Genomic DNA, 18,853 nt, shown 5'->3' on the forward strand with positions numbered 1-18,853 from the left:
GATGGGTTTGAGTTTGGTGGAGACTGTGAGGACGACTCAGGACAGGGCAGGGTTCAGATCTGTTGTTCACGGATCTAAGTCACAGCTGGCTTGGTGGCACCTGACACCAGTAACATCATCACCAGGACACAACATTACAGTATGCTGTGGTCAGAACAGGCATCCCACACAGAAGGACAAGCATGTGTAAAGATGCTGAGGCATGAACTAGCACAAATCTGCCGAGTAAACTAAAGAATTCCATGGCCAAGGCACACAGTGTGCCTGGGAAGGGCAGGTCTGATGCAAAATGTGCCTTTTACACAGTTAGGTTACTAAACAAAACCATGAAGAGTACTGAACACATCATAAAGTGTGTGATGCTTTCTCAAAAAGATGCAAATAGAAATACCATTTGACCCAGCAATTCCACTACTGGGAACAGACCCCAAAGAGACCACAACTGACATCCAAGCAGATATATACACACTATGTTTATTGCGGCTTTGTGCACAATTGCAAGGAGTTGGAAACAACCTAAGTGCCCATCAACAAACAAATGGATAGAGAAGCTGTGGTATATTGACACATTGGAATACTATGCTGCATTGAAAAATAAGGAACTCATGCAATATTATTTAAAATGGGTGACCCTGGAGGACATTATGCTGAGTGAAATATCTCAGACACAAAGGGACAAACACTGTATAGTGCCACTGTTGTAAAATAGGACTGACATTGGGGTTGGGGGGAAGACTGAGAAAGATGGGATAAATAATATATACTGTATTGAAACAGATGAGGAAGAGAACTGTTTAAAAGAGGTATGTGATTAGGTGTTACTGTAGTAACAGGAGTCCATAACGAAGGCTGCTGCATTGTGGAGTAGACCTGGGGCGAGGGATTGTACAACAATGGGGGAACTTTTCTTTTACTTTTCAAAGAGAAGGGTGTACTGAGGGGGGAGGGGTGGGCAGGGAAAAAAGTGAAAGAGCGAATTAATGGAAATCCAAAGTTGGTAAATTTTCATTAAAATTAATTTTTTTTTAAAAAAGAAGCAAACACAAATGAAAATGAAGTTATAACAAGACTGAAACTAGTCAAGAACGGTACCATGCTACATTGCATGGGGAAAATGAGTGCTCACACAGGCCTGCGATTTCAAAGTGCAGCGAGGCCATTACTTAATATGGCCCAAGTGAAACCTACACATAGACCAAGAGGCTGTCATCCAAACAGATCAAAAGAACACTGCATGGTTTAAAATTTAGATGTGTGACAGGGGAGTATCCTTTCTCCACAGCTATTAAATCTGTAAGCTGAGCAAAGCATTAGTGAAGCTGAACTCTATGAAGAATGTAGCATCATGATCAGAGGAAGACTTCTCAACAATCGGGATGTGTAGATGACACAACCTTGCTTGCTTAAAGTGGAGGACAGTTCTGACTCATTGGTAGTAAGTCATGAGACGTGCAGGTGGCGCAGTGGGCTAAGCACTGGCCTGCATATTAACTGAGAGGTCGGCTGTGTGATGCAGAGAGATGAAGTGGCCGTCTTCCCCCATAGAGATTGGTCTTGGGAATGCCATAGAGCAGTTCTCTTCTGCCCTGCAGCATCACAATGAGCCCCACAGGCTCAGTGGTGGTGCATGTGGTTTTCCAGCTACTGCTTTCCATCATTTGATGTGTCATTAAGTTCCAACTCAACAGCCTGTAACAACAGCAAACCAATTGTTATTGGCTCATTTTAGAGTGAGGTGCTGGTTATGATAATGAGGTGAGGTTGAGTGATATATCTTGAGCCACCACCCTCTCAGGGTGCTCTCCAGAGTATGGTCTACATCTAACATGTAAGAAGGATCTCTTGCTCTGAATCCCGCACCTGGCTTAGCCTCCTCTTGCGTGTGTTCCTGAATGGGAGCAGCAGCCTGCCTTCTGATCTGCTGATTTTGGAGTTCCTCAGCCCCTGAACCCAGCGGCCCACAGCTTGATCTGATTCACCAGCTTCTACAGCCGTGTGAGTCAGCAGGCTGTCGTAGGACCTGCCGATTCAGTGTCAGCCCCTGCAAATCACATGCAGCAGGAGAAAACTCCAGCTGATGGCTGGCCCATGGCCTTGGGGTTTACCAGACTCCACAGCTGTACAGAACTACTTCCTCCAAGGTTCATGAGTTCCGCGGGGAGGGATTGGCAGCGGCCTTGCAACACATCACAAAGCCCTAAGACGGAGGGCAAGCAGCCAGGAAGAGGTGGTATCAGAGACAATGGAATAGCACAGCGGTCTAGAAAGGCTGGACATGTGGGACTCTTCAACCTCTACTTCACAGGGTCTGTCTTGTGCTGATCCTTAAGAAGAAACTACTCAAAAGAACAGTCAGAAAATAAAATACAAGGTCTCAACTTCCTTCCCAATTCCCTGATTCTCTTACCCAAAACTCACCGTCATAATTGTCATTGTTCAGATGCTCAAACCAACTACGAATGACAGCTCTAAGCCCTGCCCCATCCCATCCTCATCATCTCTGACAGTCTAGAGCCCATTGCTTCAGTCACCGTATCAATCCATCTTGCTGAAGGGCCTCTTTTCTTCCATGGGTCCTCTACCTTTTCAGCCATGATGTCCTGCTCCAACAAATGGCCCTTCCTAACAACATGCTCGAAGTATGAGATGAAGCTTTACCATCCTTGCCTCCCAGGAGCAGCCTAGTTGCACATATCTCAAGAGAGAGCAGCTTCTCAGCTTCATCACAGTCTCATGTAGCCATGGACAATCTCTTGGGAGGGTGGAAAGGCTGACTCTGGAGAAGCTTTTCATTTTTCTCTCTTCCTTCATATCCAAGTCAATGTTTGGAGTTGCAGGAGTTATTTCTCACATATAAAGGGCTAAACCAAAGACAAAAGGCATAGTGTTGAAGGCAGCAGAGAAGGATGGCAAACCTCAGTCCTTAATGGCACAGCCTAGTGCAGAACCCAGCCAAGACTATCTGGACTTCTGATAAGCATCCTCCTAGATTAACTCACTTAGTCAAGCTCTTTTGCTTTCAGGCAAAATTCACTGAACTGAAACAACTAATGAGAGCCAAGTGACTGACTGAGAAGGGTTTGTAATACAGAAGAACTGATGTAAAATTATGCACGATTTTAGCCTGGAAGACTAAAAAAGAGGTACTAGTTATCAGATAAAATTTTTAACAAAAGAAGTGTTGTTTGTTTGTTCCGAGTGGGGATTAAAGGTGATGAAGGCTGAAGAGGACAGGGGGAGAATTTTTCCTGGACATATGGATCTAGAGATAGTACATTGCTATGCAGGTTGAGAAGTCCACTAGAGGAGTGGGTCTGGAGCTCAGTGGAGAAGTTGAACTGGATCAACACTCCCTGTGTGATTTCACGCTCCCAGAGGGCTCTGGCAGGCACAGGACAGTCAAGAACAGTCAAGATAAAAAATCAAAACCCCAGCTTCCTTAGTTATGAGTCCCAGAAGGAGTTTCTTTACTATCAAGTGCCTAAAGTCTACTCAAAAATAGTAAAACATTTGTTGATAGAATATACTTTCATACTAGTATATATTCTTCATAAAAATTATCTAGCAGCCAATATAATTTCAAAAAGTACAAACTCTGGATGATGAAAACCCAAGACTTTCATGACAGTCTATTCCTAAAGTGACCTGGCTGAGAACGAAAACCGGAAGGAATCTGGACCACCTGCTTTACTAGGTATGCCATCAGATTAAGGACATGTGAAAAGCTTCAATTCCTAAGACACACAAAACAACTCCAGGACATGTTTTATTAGTGGTAGATTACTCCAAAGCACATTGAAAAACAAAACCAGTCTGAAAGCAGCAAACAGTAATCTGTTCATGTCAGACTGGAAGGGGCTCTGGCGGCCTAGCGAGTAATGTGCTGGACTGCAAGGGACAGGGGTTTGAATCCAGCATACAGTCTCTATGCAGAGAAGGATGCGGCAGGTAGTCTCCTCCCATGAAGAGTCACAGCTCTGGAAACCCAGCAGAAGACTGCCATGAGGTGGAATCCACTGGAGAGCAGGAGGCATTCAGGATGAGAAAGGGCAAAGCAGGGTAAGTGCTTAGCTGCTAAGGTGGCAATTTGAAACCGACAGCCACCTTGCAGGGGAAAGACGAGATATACCCATTCTGTTAATATTTCTTTCCAGTTTTGGAAAAAAAACAACGGAGCGTTGTTGTGAGTCAGAATCAACTGTACACTAGTGGGCTTTTGGATGTATGATTACAAGGAGCCCCTGTGGTGCAGAAATCAGCAGTTAACACCTCCAAGCCATCCTTCTGCTTCCCTGGAGACTGACAATCTTGGAGATCCCATGAGGCCACTCTACCCTATCTGATATGGTCACTGTAAGTTGGCGTCAATTCCAAGGCCACAGGTATACATGACAAAGTAACCTTTTGACAATGACACCATTTGCCCATAAGAAGGAAGTTAATACAGGTGATACAAACCCTATTCTTTCCAAATACATGGTAGCTATGGGAAACCAGGAACTCTCAGTAGCACCCAAGCCAGTGAACCAGGAAAAAGACTGTGGCAGGCAAAGGAGCACCAGGCCACATGGCCAGAGGGCCCTATAAACAGTGATGACAATGTCAAGGCCAACGTTGATTTTCAGGTTTGTGCAGTTGGTATTAGATCACATGCACGACAGCAAGCCTCATCAAAGGCATCAGTGAGGAACAAGAAGTACAACCAAAGATGAAAGGAATTTCCCCTGGGAGTTAAGCAAAAAATGAAAGACCAAAAGTGGCGTGTACAACCATCAAAATGTGTACATAACCCACGGCTCTGATTAGACTGCTTCCTTCATGGAAACTTTAAAGGGCTCCCAGCCCTCCCCTGAAGGGCCATGTTTTAAGCACTTTCACTTGTTTCTTGTTAACCAGGACCGTGTCATCTGTCCCAAGGCCACCCTGTGCATTCCCACACCCACTACTCTGCTCACTCAAGTTCTCTGCCTGTGGAGTTCTCCATCTTTCCAGTGTCACTCGGTGTATTTTCCCCAGTCTCTCCTGACCCTACAACCAAATGTAGTTCTCTCTGCATCTTTTCTGCCCCTACCAAAAGCATTCTGTTGTCTTGTACTGTTACTATTTTCATCTCCCGTGCTGTATTTAAAGAGCTCGGGTGGCTCAGTGGTAAGGAGCGAACTGCACTGTCAACCCAAAGACACATGGCTCGAATCCACCAGCCGCTCTGTGCAAGATGGGCAGTTTCCCTCCGTCTGATTTACTGTCTCTGAAAACCCGCTGGAGTGTCAGCTATGAACTGGTTCCAACTTGACACATTACAACATATTTCGTATTCTAAATTCCTTAAAGAAGGATAGCACTCATTTACAGATTATTCAGAGTCAAGATTAAGTAAATAATTTTAGGTTTCTGAAACAGTGCCAAAGAATGGACTGAAAGTCCTCAAAAGATCGTATAAGGGCAAGTTTATAAGTCTAAATTTCAACTATTTACCATTCTGATTAACACTTATATATGCTCCTTAACATCCTTTTTCTTTCCCCCAATTTAGCAAAACAAGTAACAAAGGTTTATTAAAGCAGTAAGAGAGGTAGAGGTAGAGTTAGTGAAAGGTGGACCATGCAAAACAGTTACAGTGGAAAAAAAAGAGGGAAGAGGGAGAAGGTTCCCTGGAAAGACAGGGTTAAAACCAGACCTTACAGCATGCTGTCAGTAGAAAAAAGAGAGTAAGAGCTCCTTTAGGAAGAAAAAGCATTCTATTAAAAATACAGGTTAGGAGAATTGAGGGAAGCTGAATATCAAATTTAATAATAGTAGACCAAATGCTGTATCGGGAAATGAGGGAGACTTATACAAGCTGAAGGTCACCTTGTGACACTGGGGCATTCCTTAGGAGTCAACATTGTTCTTAGTTTTTATCAAATGAATCCCTCCCTCTTGAGATTAACATAAAGAGGAACTTGGCCTTATCTGTAAAAGATTTCACCATTATCCTTTGTTTTGTACTTCCTTGTGATTCTATATAAATACTCAGAGAAGCATGGCTCGAGGTCTTCAGTCGAGAACTGCTGACCCCCTGTTTTACGCTCTCTGCTCTATCTCATTCCTGGCTGTTTGTCTCTTTATTATAAAATTATTCTATTCTTTGGGACCCTCGGTCTGCAACAGAGAATCATTCTGTAGAAAGGATAATGGACCAGAAAGTGACCGAGAAATTCTAGATCTTATTTTTTGTTCTCTGCACAGTGCTATAACTGATTCATATTCTCAACATCTTTCAGAACATCTCAAAAATATAGTTTATTATCTCTGTCTTTTCACATGTTTATAATCAGCAATGATTTATTTTCCTGATTCATAAGACAGCTTATGACAGTGTATTTTCAGGTTTTTAGGTTGTTTTGTCTTTTTAAAAATATGTCAGGAGACGTACTGCAACATGGAAGTCTGCACTCAGTGGCCTCTTCAAATTATTTAGGAGCAACGATGTTAATTTGAAGACTAAAGTGTGTCTGATTCAGGCCATAGTCTTTCTGATCACTTGCTATGCATCTAAGAGACGGACAATGAATAAGGATGACAGAAAAAGAGTTGATGCCTTAGAGCTGTGGTGTTGGAGAAGAGTACTAAACAAATAGCCAGAGCTCCTTAGAAGAAAAGATAAAGCTTCACCTCACATACTCTGAGTATGTTGCCAGGAGAGGTTATTCCTTAGAGAGGGTCATGATGTTTGGAAAGGAGCGTAAGCAAAAGAGAGGAAGACCCTCAACCAGGTGGAGTGACACAGTGACTGCCACAGTGGGCTCTAGTGTGTCAGGGAGTGTGAGAATCGCAGAAGACAGGGTTCCGATCTATTGTAGATAGGGTCACTATGGATCAACTCGACTCAGCAGCACCTAATAACAAGGGTTTTGTTTTGTATTTTTAAAAAACATCACCCAAAACTTCTCTCTCCTCCTGACCTTACAGACTTCTTCTAGGCCCTGAAAATGTTGCCTCTGACCATAGTGTATTCCTGATCTTAGAGATTTCTTTAGGCCCTGAAAATGCTGCCTCTGACCATAGTGTATTGCAACAAGGGTAATTTTCAAAGAGGTGTAACAAATGTGGAAGAGAAGGAACCATACTTCGGAGCACTGTGGAGTGATCGGAAGGCACGTAAATAGTATGCAGACAATATAGAATCTTGAACGCAAAAATTAAAAACCTACATAATTCTTTAATGCCACAGGCCAAAAATGTTTTTCTAGCATTTCTATAATCTTGGGCTTTCCTCTCTAAATTGTTCTATTTTGCCTTATTCTGCTAAGCAAATTAAGTCCGCTCCTTCCAGGTAAGCTCTAACAGGAGAACTCAAATGGGGTCTCATCCTTGACGGCCCTAGTCCTCATGGTATTTCTACCCAACGATGTAACGCCGCAAATGTACAATTTATAAACAATCCAGAGTAACCAAAAGTTCAAAGGCTTCTGGTCCACTTCAGATAATGTGAATAAGAACCAAGAATCCTAACCTTGAAGTGGGTGCATCTGCAGCTTTCAACCAGCACAAAAGATGATAGGGCATTTTGTCAGTCCACTGGTCAGGAACTGTACATCTTTAAGAGTCGTAACTTTTGTTCTGTACAAAACAAAAACTAATCCAGCCCCAAACACGCGCCTAACTGCGTGCAAAGGACGCCGACCGGCGATTTTTCTCGAGTGTCTCAAGTGCACTGCTACTTGTGCGCGCTCCGCGCTGCGGGCTGTAAGCTGCAGCTCGCCTAAGTTCCATGACATAATGGACAAGTTTCTTCCCTACTGTCACGTCATCTACCTGTTGCACCACCTGGAAAGGGGCCCCAGAATCTGGGAGAAGAGTTGCCACTGCAACCTCAGGAAGAAGATCGAGTGAGATCTTGCCGAGAAATGCGAGCTTTCATCATTTTCTCGAGGTTGCCTCGGAGGCGAGTGGATGCTGGCTCCTGGGCACTTGGAAGAGATTCTAGAACAGGCACAGCCGGCCAGGACTTTGCGGACTTTGGAGGGGCCTAGGGGATTTTGAGGACTTGGGCATGAAAAGAGATGGAGGGTTCCAGAGAAAAAGAGTTAAGGGGGCGTGCAGATGGTGGGGAGCAGAGGGGCAGCGCCGGCGCGGGCGGTGGGGGTGGGGAGCACGACCTAAAGGGCACCTGCTCGTCGGGCCCTGCCCGGGGTCCAGCCGGGCGGAGGTCGTGGGAGAGGCACGATCGGCCTCAGTCCTCGTGTGACCAGGCAGCGCTGACCGTGCGAGGACGAAATATAGCCTCTTCCCCTCCCCCCACGCGCCGGGACTAAGCTGGAGGCGGGGATGCCGGGCAGGAAGCGCCTGGGGCCCGAGCCAAGTCCTGGAGAGGACGCCGGGTCTCCGGTGCCGCACTCACCATGTCGTACACGTTGAGCACCACTAACTGGTTAGCCCCCATCTTCTCCGCAGCCACCGTGTCGTCCTCGCGCTCCGTCTCCGCGGGGCCGGAGGCCACTCCCAGCCCCGCCGGCGCCTCCGGAGGGCCTGAGCCCGGCACTAAGCGCACAGCCCGGCCCGCAGCAGCCGGTTCAGGAGCATCAGGAAGCCGGGCCGCTGCGGGCGCCGCCGACAGGAGCCTGGCGTGAACGCCGGACCGGTGGCGGCCCTCTCGGGCTCAGGCACCTCCCCTCAGCGGCGGACACGTGGGAGAGGCGGGGCCTGAGCGAGGGGCGGGGCCCGGGGGCGGGGCCGGCCCAGCCTGCCGGCCGCGCCTGCGCGCTGTTTCCCCGGCCGCAGCACCTTGGCGCCTAAGATGGCGGCTCTTTCCGTGCCGGTGTACCATGCTGGCCAGCTCCTAGAAAGACCGCGGCTCCTGGCTCTAAGGGAATATTAGCATCTTGTTGCTTGAAGCGCTAAGGGGGAGTTTCGACAACTTGGTCCTCTGTCGCGGTGTTTTTCTCAGCCTTGGACTTCAGCTCCCAGCATACCGTGCGGTTCCTGGATCGGCCAAACCTGGCCTCTCGATGAGGACTCCAGTTCCCAGAATGCAGTGCGGCGCATTTCCGCTGGCTCCTTCCCCGCCTGCCCTTGCTGTTAGAGAAGTCTTCACTCCGACCTTGCCTGGTCCTACTGGTACTGCTATGGGATGTTGAAACCTTTGAAACCATTGCAACTTGGCAGAAGGCCATAGTGGTGACCCGAAAATGTCTAAATCCCATCCTCACTGAGGTTTTAAAAGGAAGAGAGGTGAATTCGAAGAAGGATGGTTGCAGGTGGACCATGGAGTATAACATTAATTAATTCACAGCGTGTGTTTTTACAATCTGTGATACTGTCCTACTGAGATAGGAAGAAGAGTGGAGGCTTCACAGATTAGAGTGACTCTAGAACATAGTAAATGCCTTAGCATTTATAACGACTATAAATACTTGTTCAGTGTTGACGCGGAGGACACAGTGATAAATAGGAGAGAGAAAGGAAGATCTGGTGTGTGCCATTTGCAGTTAATGAACATAGAATTGAGAGTAATTTTAGACTGAAAGCACACTGAAAATTTCTGGATGAAATGGAAACATCTGGGTAACAGAAAACCAGACCAGCACACAGGTCAAAAAAAGAAAAATTCAAGCCTTCATCCAATCTCAAAGGCTGTAAGCCTTTATAAAAAGAGAGATTTCCCGTATTTGTCCTGAAGAAAGGCTAAATGGATTGGAATCACCATTCATTCTAACTCACTAGACCTCCTTTGCATATTGTTGTCTACCTTCAAGTCAAAACCAACGTACAGCTGGCCTACAGAGGGTTTTCAGAGGCAGTTAATCAGAGCAGCCAATGGCCTCGAACTGCGTGTCTTTGAGATTGCAGCGCTACTTCTTGTCACTAGGTCACCAGAGCTGGGTATATATCAAGGTTCTATTGGCATAGTCCACAGGAAGTTGTCCTGCAAAGTCAAAGGCACCTCTAGTCCAAATCTGGAAGTGGCTCTTCAGAAGAAAGATGGCTCAAATGATTTACGGCCTAGGAAACCCAATGGAGAGAACAAGAATGCCAGAAGGCATTTATATTCAGAGAGGTAATATCATGGAAAGGGGAAATATCACAGGAGTTGGATACAAGGCCAGAAGTCAGAGCAAGTAAAGCTTGTTAAAGTCATCATCATTGTTAGGTGTCATCAAGTGGAGTATGACTCACAACAATATTAAGCCTAGGAGGATTAAAGCCAGAAAATGAAATTGAGTATGTGCTTAAAAGATGGCTGTGGGAAATGGATTTCTGAGAGGGAAAGGTGAAAACAGGAAGAGTAGTGTGGTGGTGGTTGTGAGGTACCATTAAGTCAAGTACCAATCATGGCGACCCCCTGAACAAAAAGACTTGAACCCTGTTCTATCCTGTGCCATCCTTACACTTCATGACACATAAGAGCCCGTTGTGGCAGTCACAATGTCAATATACCTGGTTGAGGATCTTCCTGTCCTTCGCCAATTCTCCACCCTTCCCAGATCTTCCTCTCCTTTGCCAATTCTCCCCCCTTCCAGCATCATGTCCCTTTCCAAGGAATAGCCTCTCCTAGCAATGTGCCCAAAATATGTGAGATGAAACCTCATCATTCTTGCCTACAAAGACCACTCTGGCTGCACCCTCTCCAAAACATATCTGTTTGTTCTCTTGGCCATCCATGGGATGCTCAGTGCTTTTTTCCAATACCACAGCTCAAAGATGTCACTTCTTTTTCTGTCATCCTTATTCATTATCCAGCTCTTAGATGCATAACAAGTAATCGGGAAGACTATTGCCTGAATCAGGAGCACCTTAGTCCTCAAATCTGACATCATTACTCCTCAATAATTTGGAGAGGTCCCTAACTTCAGATTTTCCCAATGCAATGTTTCTCCTTAATTCCTGACTGCTGGTACCAAGGGAGTTAATAGTGGATCCAAGCAAGATAAAGCTGTTGCCACTTTGTCTCCTTTCCAGCCATCATGATGTTGCCTATCAGTCTAGTGGTAAGAATTTTTTTTTCTTGGCATTGAGATGCAATCCAAACAAAGGCTACATTCCTTGGTCTTCTGCAACAGGTGTTTCAAGTCCTCCTCACTTTCATTGAAGAGAATGGGAATCCCACAGCACTTAATTTCGTTCATATAGAACCTATACCTGGACCAGGAGGCTGTTACAAGAACAGAGCAAGGTAACACTGTATGGTTTAAAATTAAGAAGGGTCAGGGTTGTATTATCTCTCCATACTTTTTCTATCTGTATGTTGAGCAAATTATTCAAGAAGCTGGACTCTATAGTGGCCTCAAGATTGGAGGGAGACTGATCAATAACCTGTATTATGGCAGATTGCATAAACTTGCTTGTTGAAACTGAGGAGTGTAGTTTGTAAATGTTATTTTCATCCTCCAAGCCCTTTTGGGAGGACCTTGTTTTCTCACTTAATTCTATGCTAGCCTTGTGAATTGCTTTGGCTAATGGAACATTAATCAACATTATACAAGCAGAAGTTTGAAGAGCACTTGTGAGCTGGGGTTTGCCCTCTTGGCATCTTGGGAATCCTGGGCCACCACCACCACTAAGATAGTGTATGGGTTAGCCTGATGGATCATGAAGGACATTGAGCTTGTACCTCAGCTGATATTCAGCAAACAGCCAAGTATGCGAGTCTTTCCTAAACCATCTCACTCTAGCCACACTGACCCTGACTAGAATTGTCCAGCCAACTAGCAGAATGCAAAAAAAGAATGTTTGAAACCACAAAGTATGGAATGGTTATATGGCAAAAGGCTATTTGATTGAATCAATTAGGAACCTATTCTAGAAGCGTATGACAGAAAATGACTTGGATGTTAGTGTAAGGTGGTAGCAACTAAGAAAGTTAGACTTGGGATATTTTAGAAGTAGAAGCCTGTGGTGTAAGGGGTCTATTACTGTGTTTGGCCTTGCTACATAGCCAAGAAGGTATGCAAATGGAATGGATATATCTGAGGCTCCACCCTACCAGAAAGCAAGACTGAAGTTACCACCTTTAGTTCTCTGAAGGTATGATCTATACTCCATCGCTCCTACAAAGAGTCTGTACCTGAGATTGCCACTCTTTTTCCTCTTGCCTGGGACAACATTTCTAACCTTATCCAACAGCCTCAGAAATACCTGCCCTGCAAGCATGTGGCCCACCGACATCATCAACAGCTGTGTGAGTCATTTCTTACCTAACTTTTTCTTCCCTAAACTAGAGATTCACTGTGAGACAGAGTTGACCTTGGGACTACTACTCCATGGAACCAGAGCTAGGAGCTTTTGCCCAAGATTGTTGGAGGCTGGAGGGGGGGTGCATTTTATTGACAGGACTAAGAGAATGTTATAAACTGGACTCAAGCCATAAGACTGAAGGATTGGGGTCTTCAAGCACATATTTGAAGCCATTTTGATGGAGAGACTATGTCCTGTTGCCAGCCTGAATTGTAACCTGTTAACTTTCCTAATAAACCCCTTAATCATAAGAATGTTTCTGTAAAGTCTGAGTAGCTATTTCAACAGATTTTGGACCCAATAGGACTGGTATAAATTAGTATAAATAGATATGAAACTGTGGGTGGGGGGTCCTGACCTCATAGGAACTGGTTTGTACTGTAGATATTGTTGATGGCAGCAGTTCCCCCTTATGGAATTAGTAGACATCAGACTTGGCCATTCCCACACCAACCATGGTCAGAACTGTCCGACTAACAAAGAGAAAATAAATAAAATTTGAAACCACAAAGTTTAGGGTGGTTATTTGGCAAAAAGCTATTTGGATCAAACAATTTGGTACCTATTCTAGAAGTATATGCTGGGTAATTTGAATGTTAATAGAAACTAAGAAAATTAGACTTGTGGTACTTTAAAAATAAAGTTCATAGGACTTGTTAGTGGTACATGTTAAATTTGGGAGAGAGGATTCAAAGATAATGAACAAATTTTATTTATTTTTTTTAAAATTTTGTGCTGCCATTTATATATTAGTACAAGACAGGATATGTCTGTCTTGGAGAGGGTTAAAACAAGTTTCTCCTTGGAGGCTAGGATTTTGAAGCTCTGTCTCACATACTTTGGGCACATGGGCCAGGAGAGACCAGTCCTTGGAGAAGGACATCATACTTGGAAGGATGGAGGGACAGTGCAGGAGAGGAAGACCCTGGATGAGATGGACTGATACAGTGACTGGGGCAATGAGGGTTGCTGTGTCAGAATTAGTGAAACTGGTCCAGGATAGGGTAGGGTTCAGAGCTGCTGTGCTTAGGGTCATTATGGGTTGCAGGTGAGTCAATGGCACATAAAAACAACAACAAAATTATGAGTTGTATAACGTTTGGTTGATTTTTATTTAAGCCTCTTGTTGAGAGTCAACAGGACCTGGTGGAGGGCCTTTGTATTTAAATGTTTGTTGGGCTCAAGGGCCTGTGGCCCTCACACCTGATGTTACTATATTTTGGAGGAACATTCTTCTAAGTGGTATAGCATTGGTCTGTTAATTTGCTGTACAGATGTAACCTGGGGTTACCCTATACCACTGGAGTGTCAAATGCCATAATGATTACCCATGGTGGACAGTGTTTGGTGGAGCTCTCAGATTAAGACAGATTTGGAAGCAGGAATGGCATCCACTTCCTAAACAACATGCCTCTGGAAACTCTATGTCTATGAACCTAGAGAAATTATGATAGTTAGAGAAGGCTTCAGCTCTTTTGTTCATAGGGTCACAATCAGTTTTGCTCAACTCAACGGCAATCAACAACAACAACAACAGCATTATGGAGAAGAGCAGCTAGAAAAGTGGAAATCAAGACTTGTTTGTTCATGATGAGTTGGCTGGGAGATGCCTTTTAGACATCCATGGAGCATCAACTAGCATTTGAATAAACAACCCGGAGTCATAGCCATTATTTAAAACCCTGTGGCTAGATGTCTTTCCTAGGAAAATGTGAAGGGGGGGGGGAGTCTGTAACAAAAGCTTTAGGGTTCTTTACTATTTAGAAGTCAAATAAAGAAGGAAGAGGAAATATTGAGGCAGGAGGAGAACCAGAAGGAATGTGAACACCAAGATCACAAGACTTTTGGTCTCAGCTATATGTAGTCTGGTGAATCAAGGAAGAGTGAGACTGAAAGAATCGAGGGGATAGAGGAGCAAATGAAGGTGAGGAAATTGAGATAACTCTCAGCAACATGGGGTAATGACCAGCTAGGGATGCATGGTCAATGGAAGTCATTTTAAAGATGAATTTCTACGTGAAAAGAATGTAGGAGGAGGGGAATGTTACAGGGACAAAAAAGAAAGGGACAGGAACCCAGGATCCGCGTGGAGGGGCTGGCCTTTTTAGAAGAGATGTTTCAAGGAATGTGTGAAACCCACTGTAAATGAATTTTGTATGCAAACCAATATAATTTTTTTTAGAAAAAAATGTTTCATATACAGAGACAGCATGAGAGTTAGAAATAAGGCATACACATACAGGCAAGTTAGACATTTGAGGTGGAAGAGTATGATCTTTTTGGATTATTGTTGTTATGTGCTGTCTAGTCACCTGAGACTCGTAGCAATCCTATGTATAACAGCTCCAAACCCTGCTCTATCCTGAGCCAACCTTATTGTCTCTGACACACCTACACCAGTTACCCCAGATACTGATATCAATCAATCCATTTCATCGAGAGTCTTCCTCTCTTGCACTGTCCCTCCACCCTCCCAATTATAATGTCCCTCTTCAAGGCCTGGTCCCTCCTTGCAACATGCCCAAAGTATGTATGTCAGATGGAGCTTCAGAATCCTTGCCTCTAAGAGTAGCCTTGTTTCACTCTCTCCAGGACAAACCTGTTTGTTCCCTCAGCAGTCTATGGTATATTGAATACTCTTCTCCAACACGATAGCTCAAAGACATCTATCTATTGTCCTTCTATTATCCCTAGTTATTGTCCAGCTTTCTGATGCATAGTAAGTAATTGTGAAGTCCATAGCCTGACCTTGATCAGGAGCCCCTGAGTCTACAGACTGACATCATTGCTCTTCAGTACTCTGGAAATGTCCCTGACATTCTTCCCAATGCAATTCATCTTTTGATTTTCTGGCTGCTGGTACTAAGAGTGTTGATTGTGGAGCCAAGCAAACTTAAAGTTGTTAACAATCTCAGTCTCCTCACTGTCTATCATGATGCTGCTAATTGGCCCATGGTGAGAATCTTTGTTTTCTTGATGTTGAGCTTCAGTCCATATTGAAGGCTGTGGTCCTTGACCTTCTGTAGCAAGTGTTTCAGGTCCTCCTCATTTTCAGCAAGCAGGGTTGTGTCATCTGCATAACGCAGGTTGTTGATGAGCCTTCCTCCAATCCTGATGCCAGATTCCTCCTCATAGAGCCCAGCCTCCTGGATAATCTGTTCTGCATATAGATTGCAAAGGTGATAGGACACATCATTGGCATAAACCCTTGCAAATTTTAAACCATGCAGTGTTTTCTTGCTCTGTTCTAACACCTGACTCCTGGTCCAAGTATAGGTTTTGCATAAGCAGAAGCAAGTGTTCTGGGATTCCCATTCTTCTCAGTCAGCCACAGTTTGTTGTGATCCACACAGTCAAAAGCCTTTGCATAGTCAATGAAACACAGATGGACATTTCTCTGGTATTCTCTGCTTTCAGTCAAGATCCAGCTAACATTGGCTATATTATCCTTAGTACCATGACCTCTACTAAACCCAACCTGCACATTTGACTTTTTGGATCAACTTTTATTTTCTCCATGGATTAGGAGGAAAGGGGGAGAGAAGTAAGGAGTTTGGAAAGAAAGATGAAGGCACAGAAGAGGGAAAAGAAATCTGATACACTCAGGAAACTTGGTTGAATGGACATGCATGTTGAGTGACTGGATGTGCTGCAATGCCATTGTTGTTTAACTGTTCTCAGGTTTCTGACTGAATTCTGGAACTTGGTTTTGAGCATGTTTGGTTGCTTGCTTTTATTCCTTTCTTCATGACACATCCCTCCTACCTAACCTTATTGAACAAATCCCCAAAGTAAAAGCAAAGCAACTGCTGTCAAGTCTGTTAGGACTCACAGGAACCCCATGTAGTGCCGAGTAGAACCGCGCATCCGGGGCTTTCGTACCTTCCGGTAGCATGTTTCCAGCCCTTTCTTCTGAGGCACACTTAATGGCACAACCTAGAGACTCTGAACAAATGGCAGGCATAAGGAAAAGTCCCAGTCCACCAATACCTCGTTTAGGCCTGGCTGCAGTACTCTGAGGGCTCCAGTCACAGGTTCTTGCTGCCATCTCCTCTCTAGTGTCACCTTTGGTCCTATATGATCTCACCCATTCACAGCCGTAATAGTCTTTTATGTGATGAAAACTCCCAAGTCTCCATCTTCAACTGCTTTCTCTCTCTGGGGTGCTAGGCTGGCTTGATTTCCTATTACTACTGTAGCAAGTAAGTGGTGGTAACCCAAATGTGGTGCCTTTGAGGGTGGCTAATCTCCCAGTGACTTTGAGGGAGAAAGATGGGCAGTGTTCTGCGCAATTTACAGCCTGTGAAAACCCACTGGAGGGTCAGCTGGAGGAGGTTTGGACTTGACAGCAGTGAAAGTGGTTGGCATAGTGCACAGTAAGCTGAGCTGCTAATCCAGAGGCTATGCTCTCCCACTACTCACGGGAAATAGATGGGCAGTCTCCTTCACTGCAATTTATAGCCTCAGAAACCCAAGTGAAAACAGTGTGGATGGTAAGTAGTTTGTGGTTCTTGAATACTGTATCAAGTTACCATACTCAGGAGGGTGGAGGGTCCATGAAGGAGAGGAAGGTCCTCAACCAGGTGGCCTGGCAGGTTGATTGACACAGTGGGCTCTGTGTGGCAGGAAGTGCAAAGATGGCACAGGGTTCTGTTGTTCACGGGGTCGCTATGAGAAATCCTCGATTGATTCGATGGCACCTAACAACAACCACCAAGTAACCACAGCCTCAGAACTTAAAACCCGAATTTCTTTACTTACAGCTCAGAAGTCAAGTCCCAAATGGGTCTCACTGGACTAAAATCAAGGTCTGCACTTTCCCAGAGTTGTCTTACCTTCTCCAGCTGCTGGAAGCTGCCTACCCCCTGCCTTGTGGCCTCATCACTCTTCTCTCTTCTCATATCTACCATTTTCACTCTCTGCTTATCATTTTAAAGGGATCTCTTCTATACTCCAGGATAATCATATCTTTGAAAAATCCTTAGTGTAGTCACATCTACAAAGTTCTTTTTCTTTTTGCCATATTAAGGGACATATTCTGAGGTTCTGAGGGTTAGGACATCGTGTTCATGGGATAGGACTCATATCATAGCCGTTGAGGAGGCCAGACTCATAGCTGAAATCCAACGGGTTTTTGAAGCTGTAAATTGAATGTGAGGAGATTACTCATCTCTCTCCTTCAGAGTTGCTAGTCGGTTTGAACTGTCAGTGAGGGGCAGCCTTGGGATTAAGATTAGCAGTGCATCTCCATACATCTATGCACCAAGGGGTCACTGTCCTATCTCCCACCCAGGAAGTCTCATGATCATGTTAAATTCATTTCTCTCTTTCTCTCTCTCTCTCCTCCCCCATTTTTCTTTTCCCCACCCCTCCAACCTAGGACCGAAAAACCAAAACAAAAAACCAAACCCAGACTATACGTTTGTTTCTGTCATTTAAAGCCACCCCCTTGTGGCATTTTCCTGTGGTAGCATATGATTTTTAAAATTTTTGTTGTTGTTACAGTAGCACCCACTTGTGTTTGGTTTTGTTGTTACAGCAACACCTAAAAAAAAATCATACTCACTGGGCTTCTGAGTCTGTAAATCATGGTGAGAGGAGATGGTCCATCTTTCTCTCAAGGACCCACTAGTGGATTTGAACCCCTAGAGTTGTGCAGCTCCCAGAGGTCCCTACAACAGCGCTCACCTGGGATATGCTTTTGTTACAGCTTTTCGTATTTTTGTCACAGCCACATAATACCACCCACTGTGGAATTTTTTGTTACTTAGAGTAGTAGCATTTTCAGGAGAAAGAAATCCTATAAATTGTAGGAACAAAGAGAGTGTTGAATAGGTATTTGTTATAGACCTAAAATGACAAAGAGGAAAAAATCCCCCACTAAGGTGTCAGACAGAAAATCAAGTGCCGGAAGTAATTCCCTCCCCTGTCAAACCATCTTCTAGGTGGTGTAGCACTGGTCTGTCCATTTGATGTACAGAGATAACTCGTGGTTGCTGTGATGCTAAACACTGTGACACTGATGTGTCAAATGCAGTAACAGTCACTCATGGTGGACAGTGTTTGGTGGAGGTTCCCAATTAAAACAAGCCTGGAAGCAGAAGCAGCATCCACTTTCGAAATGACTTGCCTCCAGACACTCTATGAACAGTGCTCACACCTTTCGTTCATAAGGTTGCTATGAATTGCCTACGACTCAGCGGCACCTAACAACAACAACAAACTTGGATGATAGAAGGAGAACTGATGGAGGTGGTCAATGATTTTGTTTTGCAGTCGACACCTTTGGTACCAGGAGTCAGATCAGGGATGTATTACAAGTTCACTGTGAGGGACTTCTCCAAAATACATACGAATAGGGGCTGGCAGAGCCGCGGCATAGTGGTTGTGTAAGATCATGTCCCTTTTTATGCTTTACCTGAGAGAGACAATGCCTTAAAATAAAAAAAAGCAGTAATGAAATGAAACTTTGCACGCAACCCCTGTTGTCTCCTCGCTCTGAGCATGCTCCACCCAAGCCACCATCCTGTGAGGACTGCAGAAGCTGTGCGGGAACAGAGTAGGCAGAACAGAAGAGCCTCAGGCCACCCGCGCCGTGGCCACAGCGGCCGACGTCTTCCCCAGGGAAGCCCAAAGC

The 18,853-nt window shown here is 44.7% G+C and overlaps 1 protein-coding gene across 1 annotated transcript in view; it reads right to left on the minus strand.

The window, feature by feature from the left end:
* The window catches only part of LOC102861819 (desumoylating isopeptidase 2-like), a 75,794-nt gene extending 67,172 nt beyond the window's left edge, over positions 1-8,622 (minus strand). The window contains exon 1 of the mRNA XM_006898063.1: positions 8,384-8,622. Coding sequence (XP_006898125.1) covers positions 8,384-8,425 — 42 coding nt within the window. The 5' untranslated portion in view covers positions 8,426-8,622. The remainder of the gene's footprint in view (positions 1-8,383) is intronic.
* Positions 8,623-18,853: the final 10,231 nt, after the last annotated feature.

This window comes from Elephantulus edwardii, unplaced genomic scaffold (genome assembly GCF_000299155.1).
Source record: "Elephantulus edwardii isolate Elephantulus edwardi_28Jun2011 unplaced genomic scaffold, EleEdw1.0 scaffold00219, whole genome shotgun sequence".
Taxonomy (NCBI): domain Eukaryota; kingdom Metazoa; phylum Chordata; class Mammalia; order Macroscelidea; family Macroscelididae; genus Elephantulus; species Elephantulus edwardii.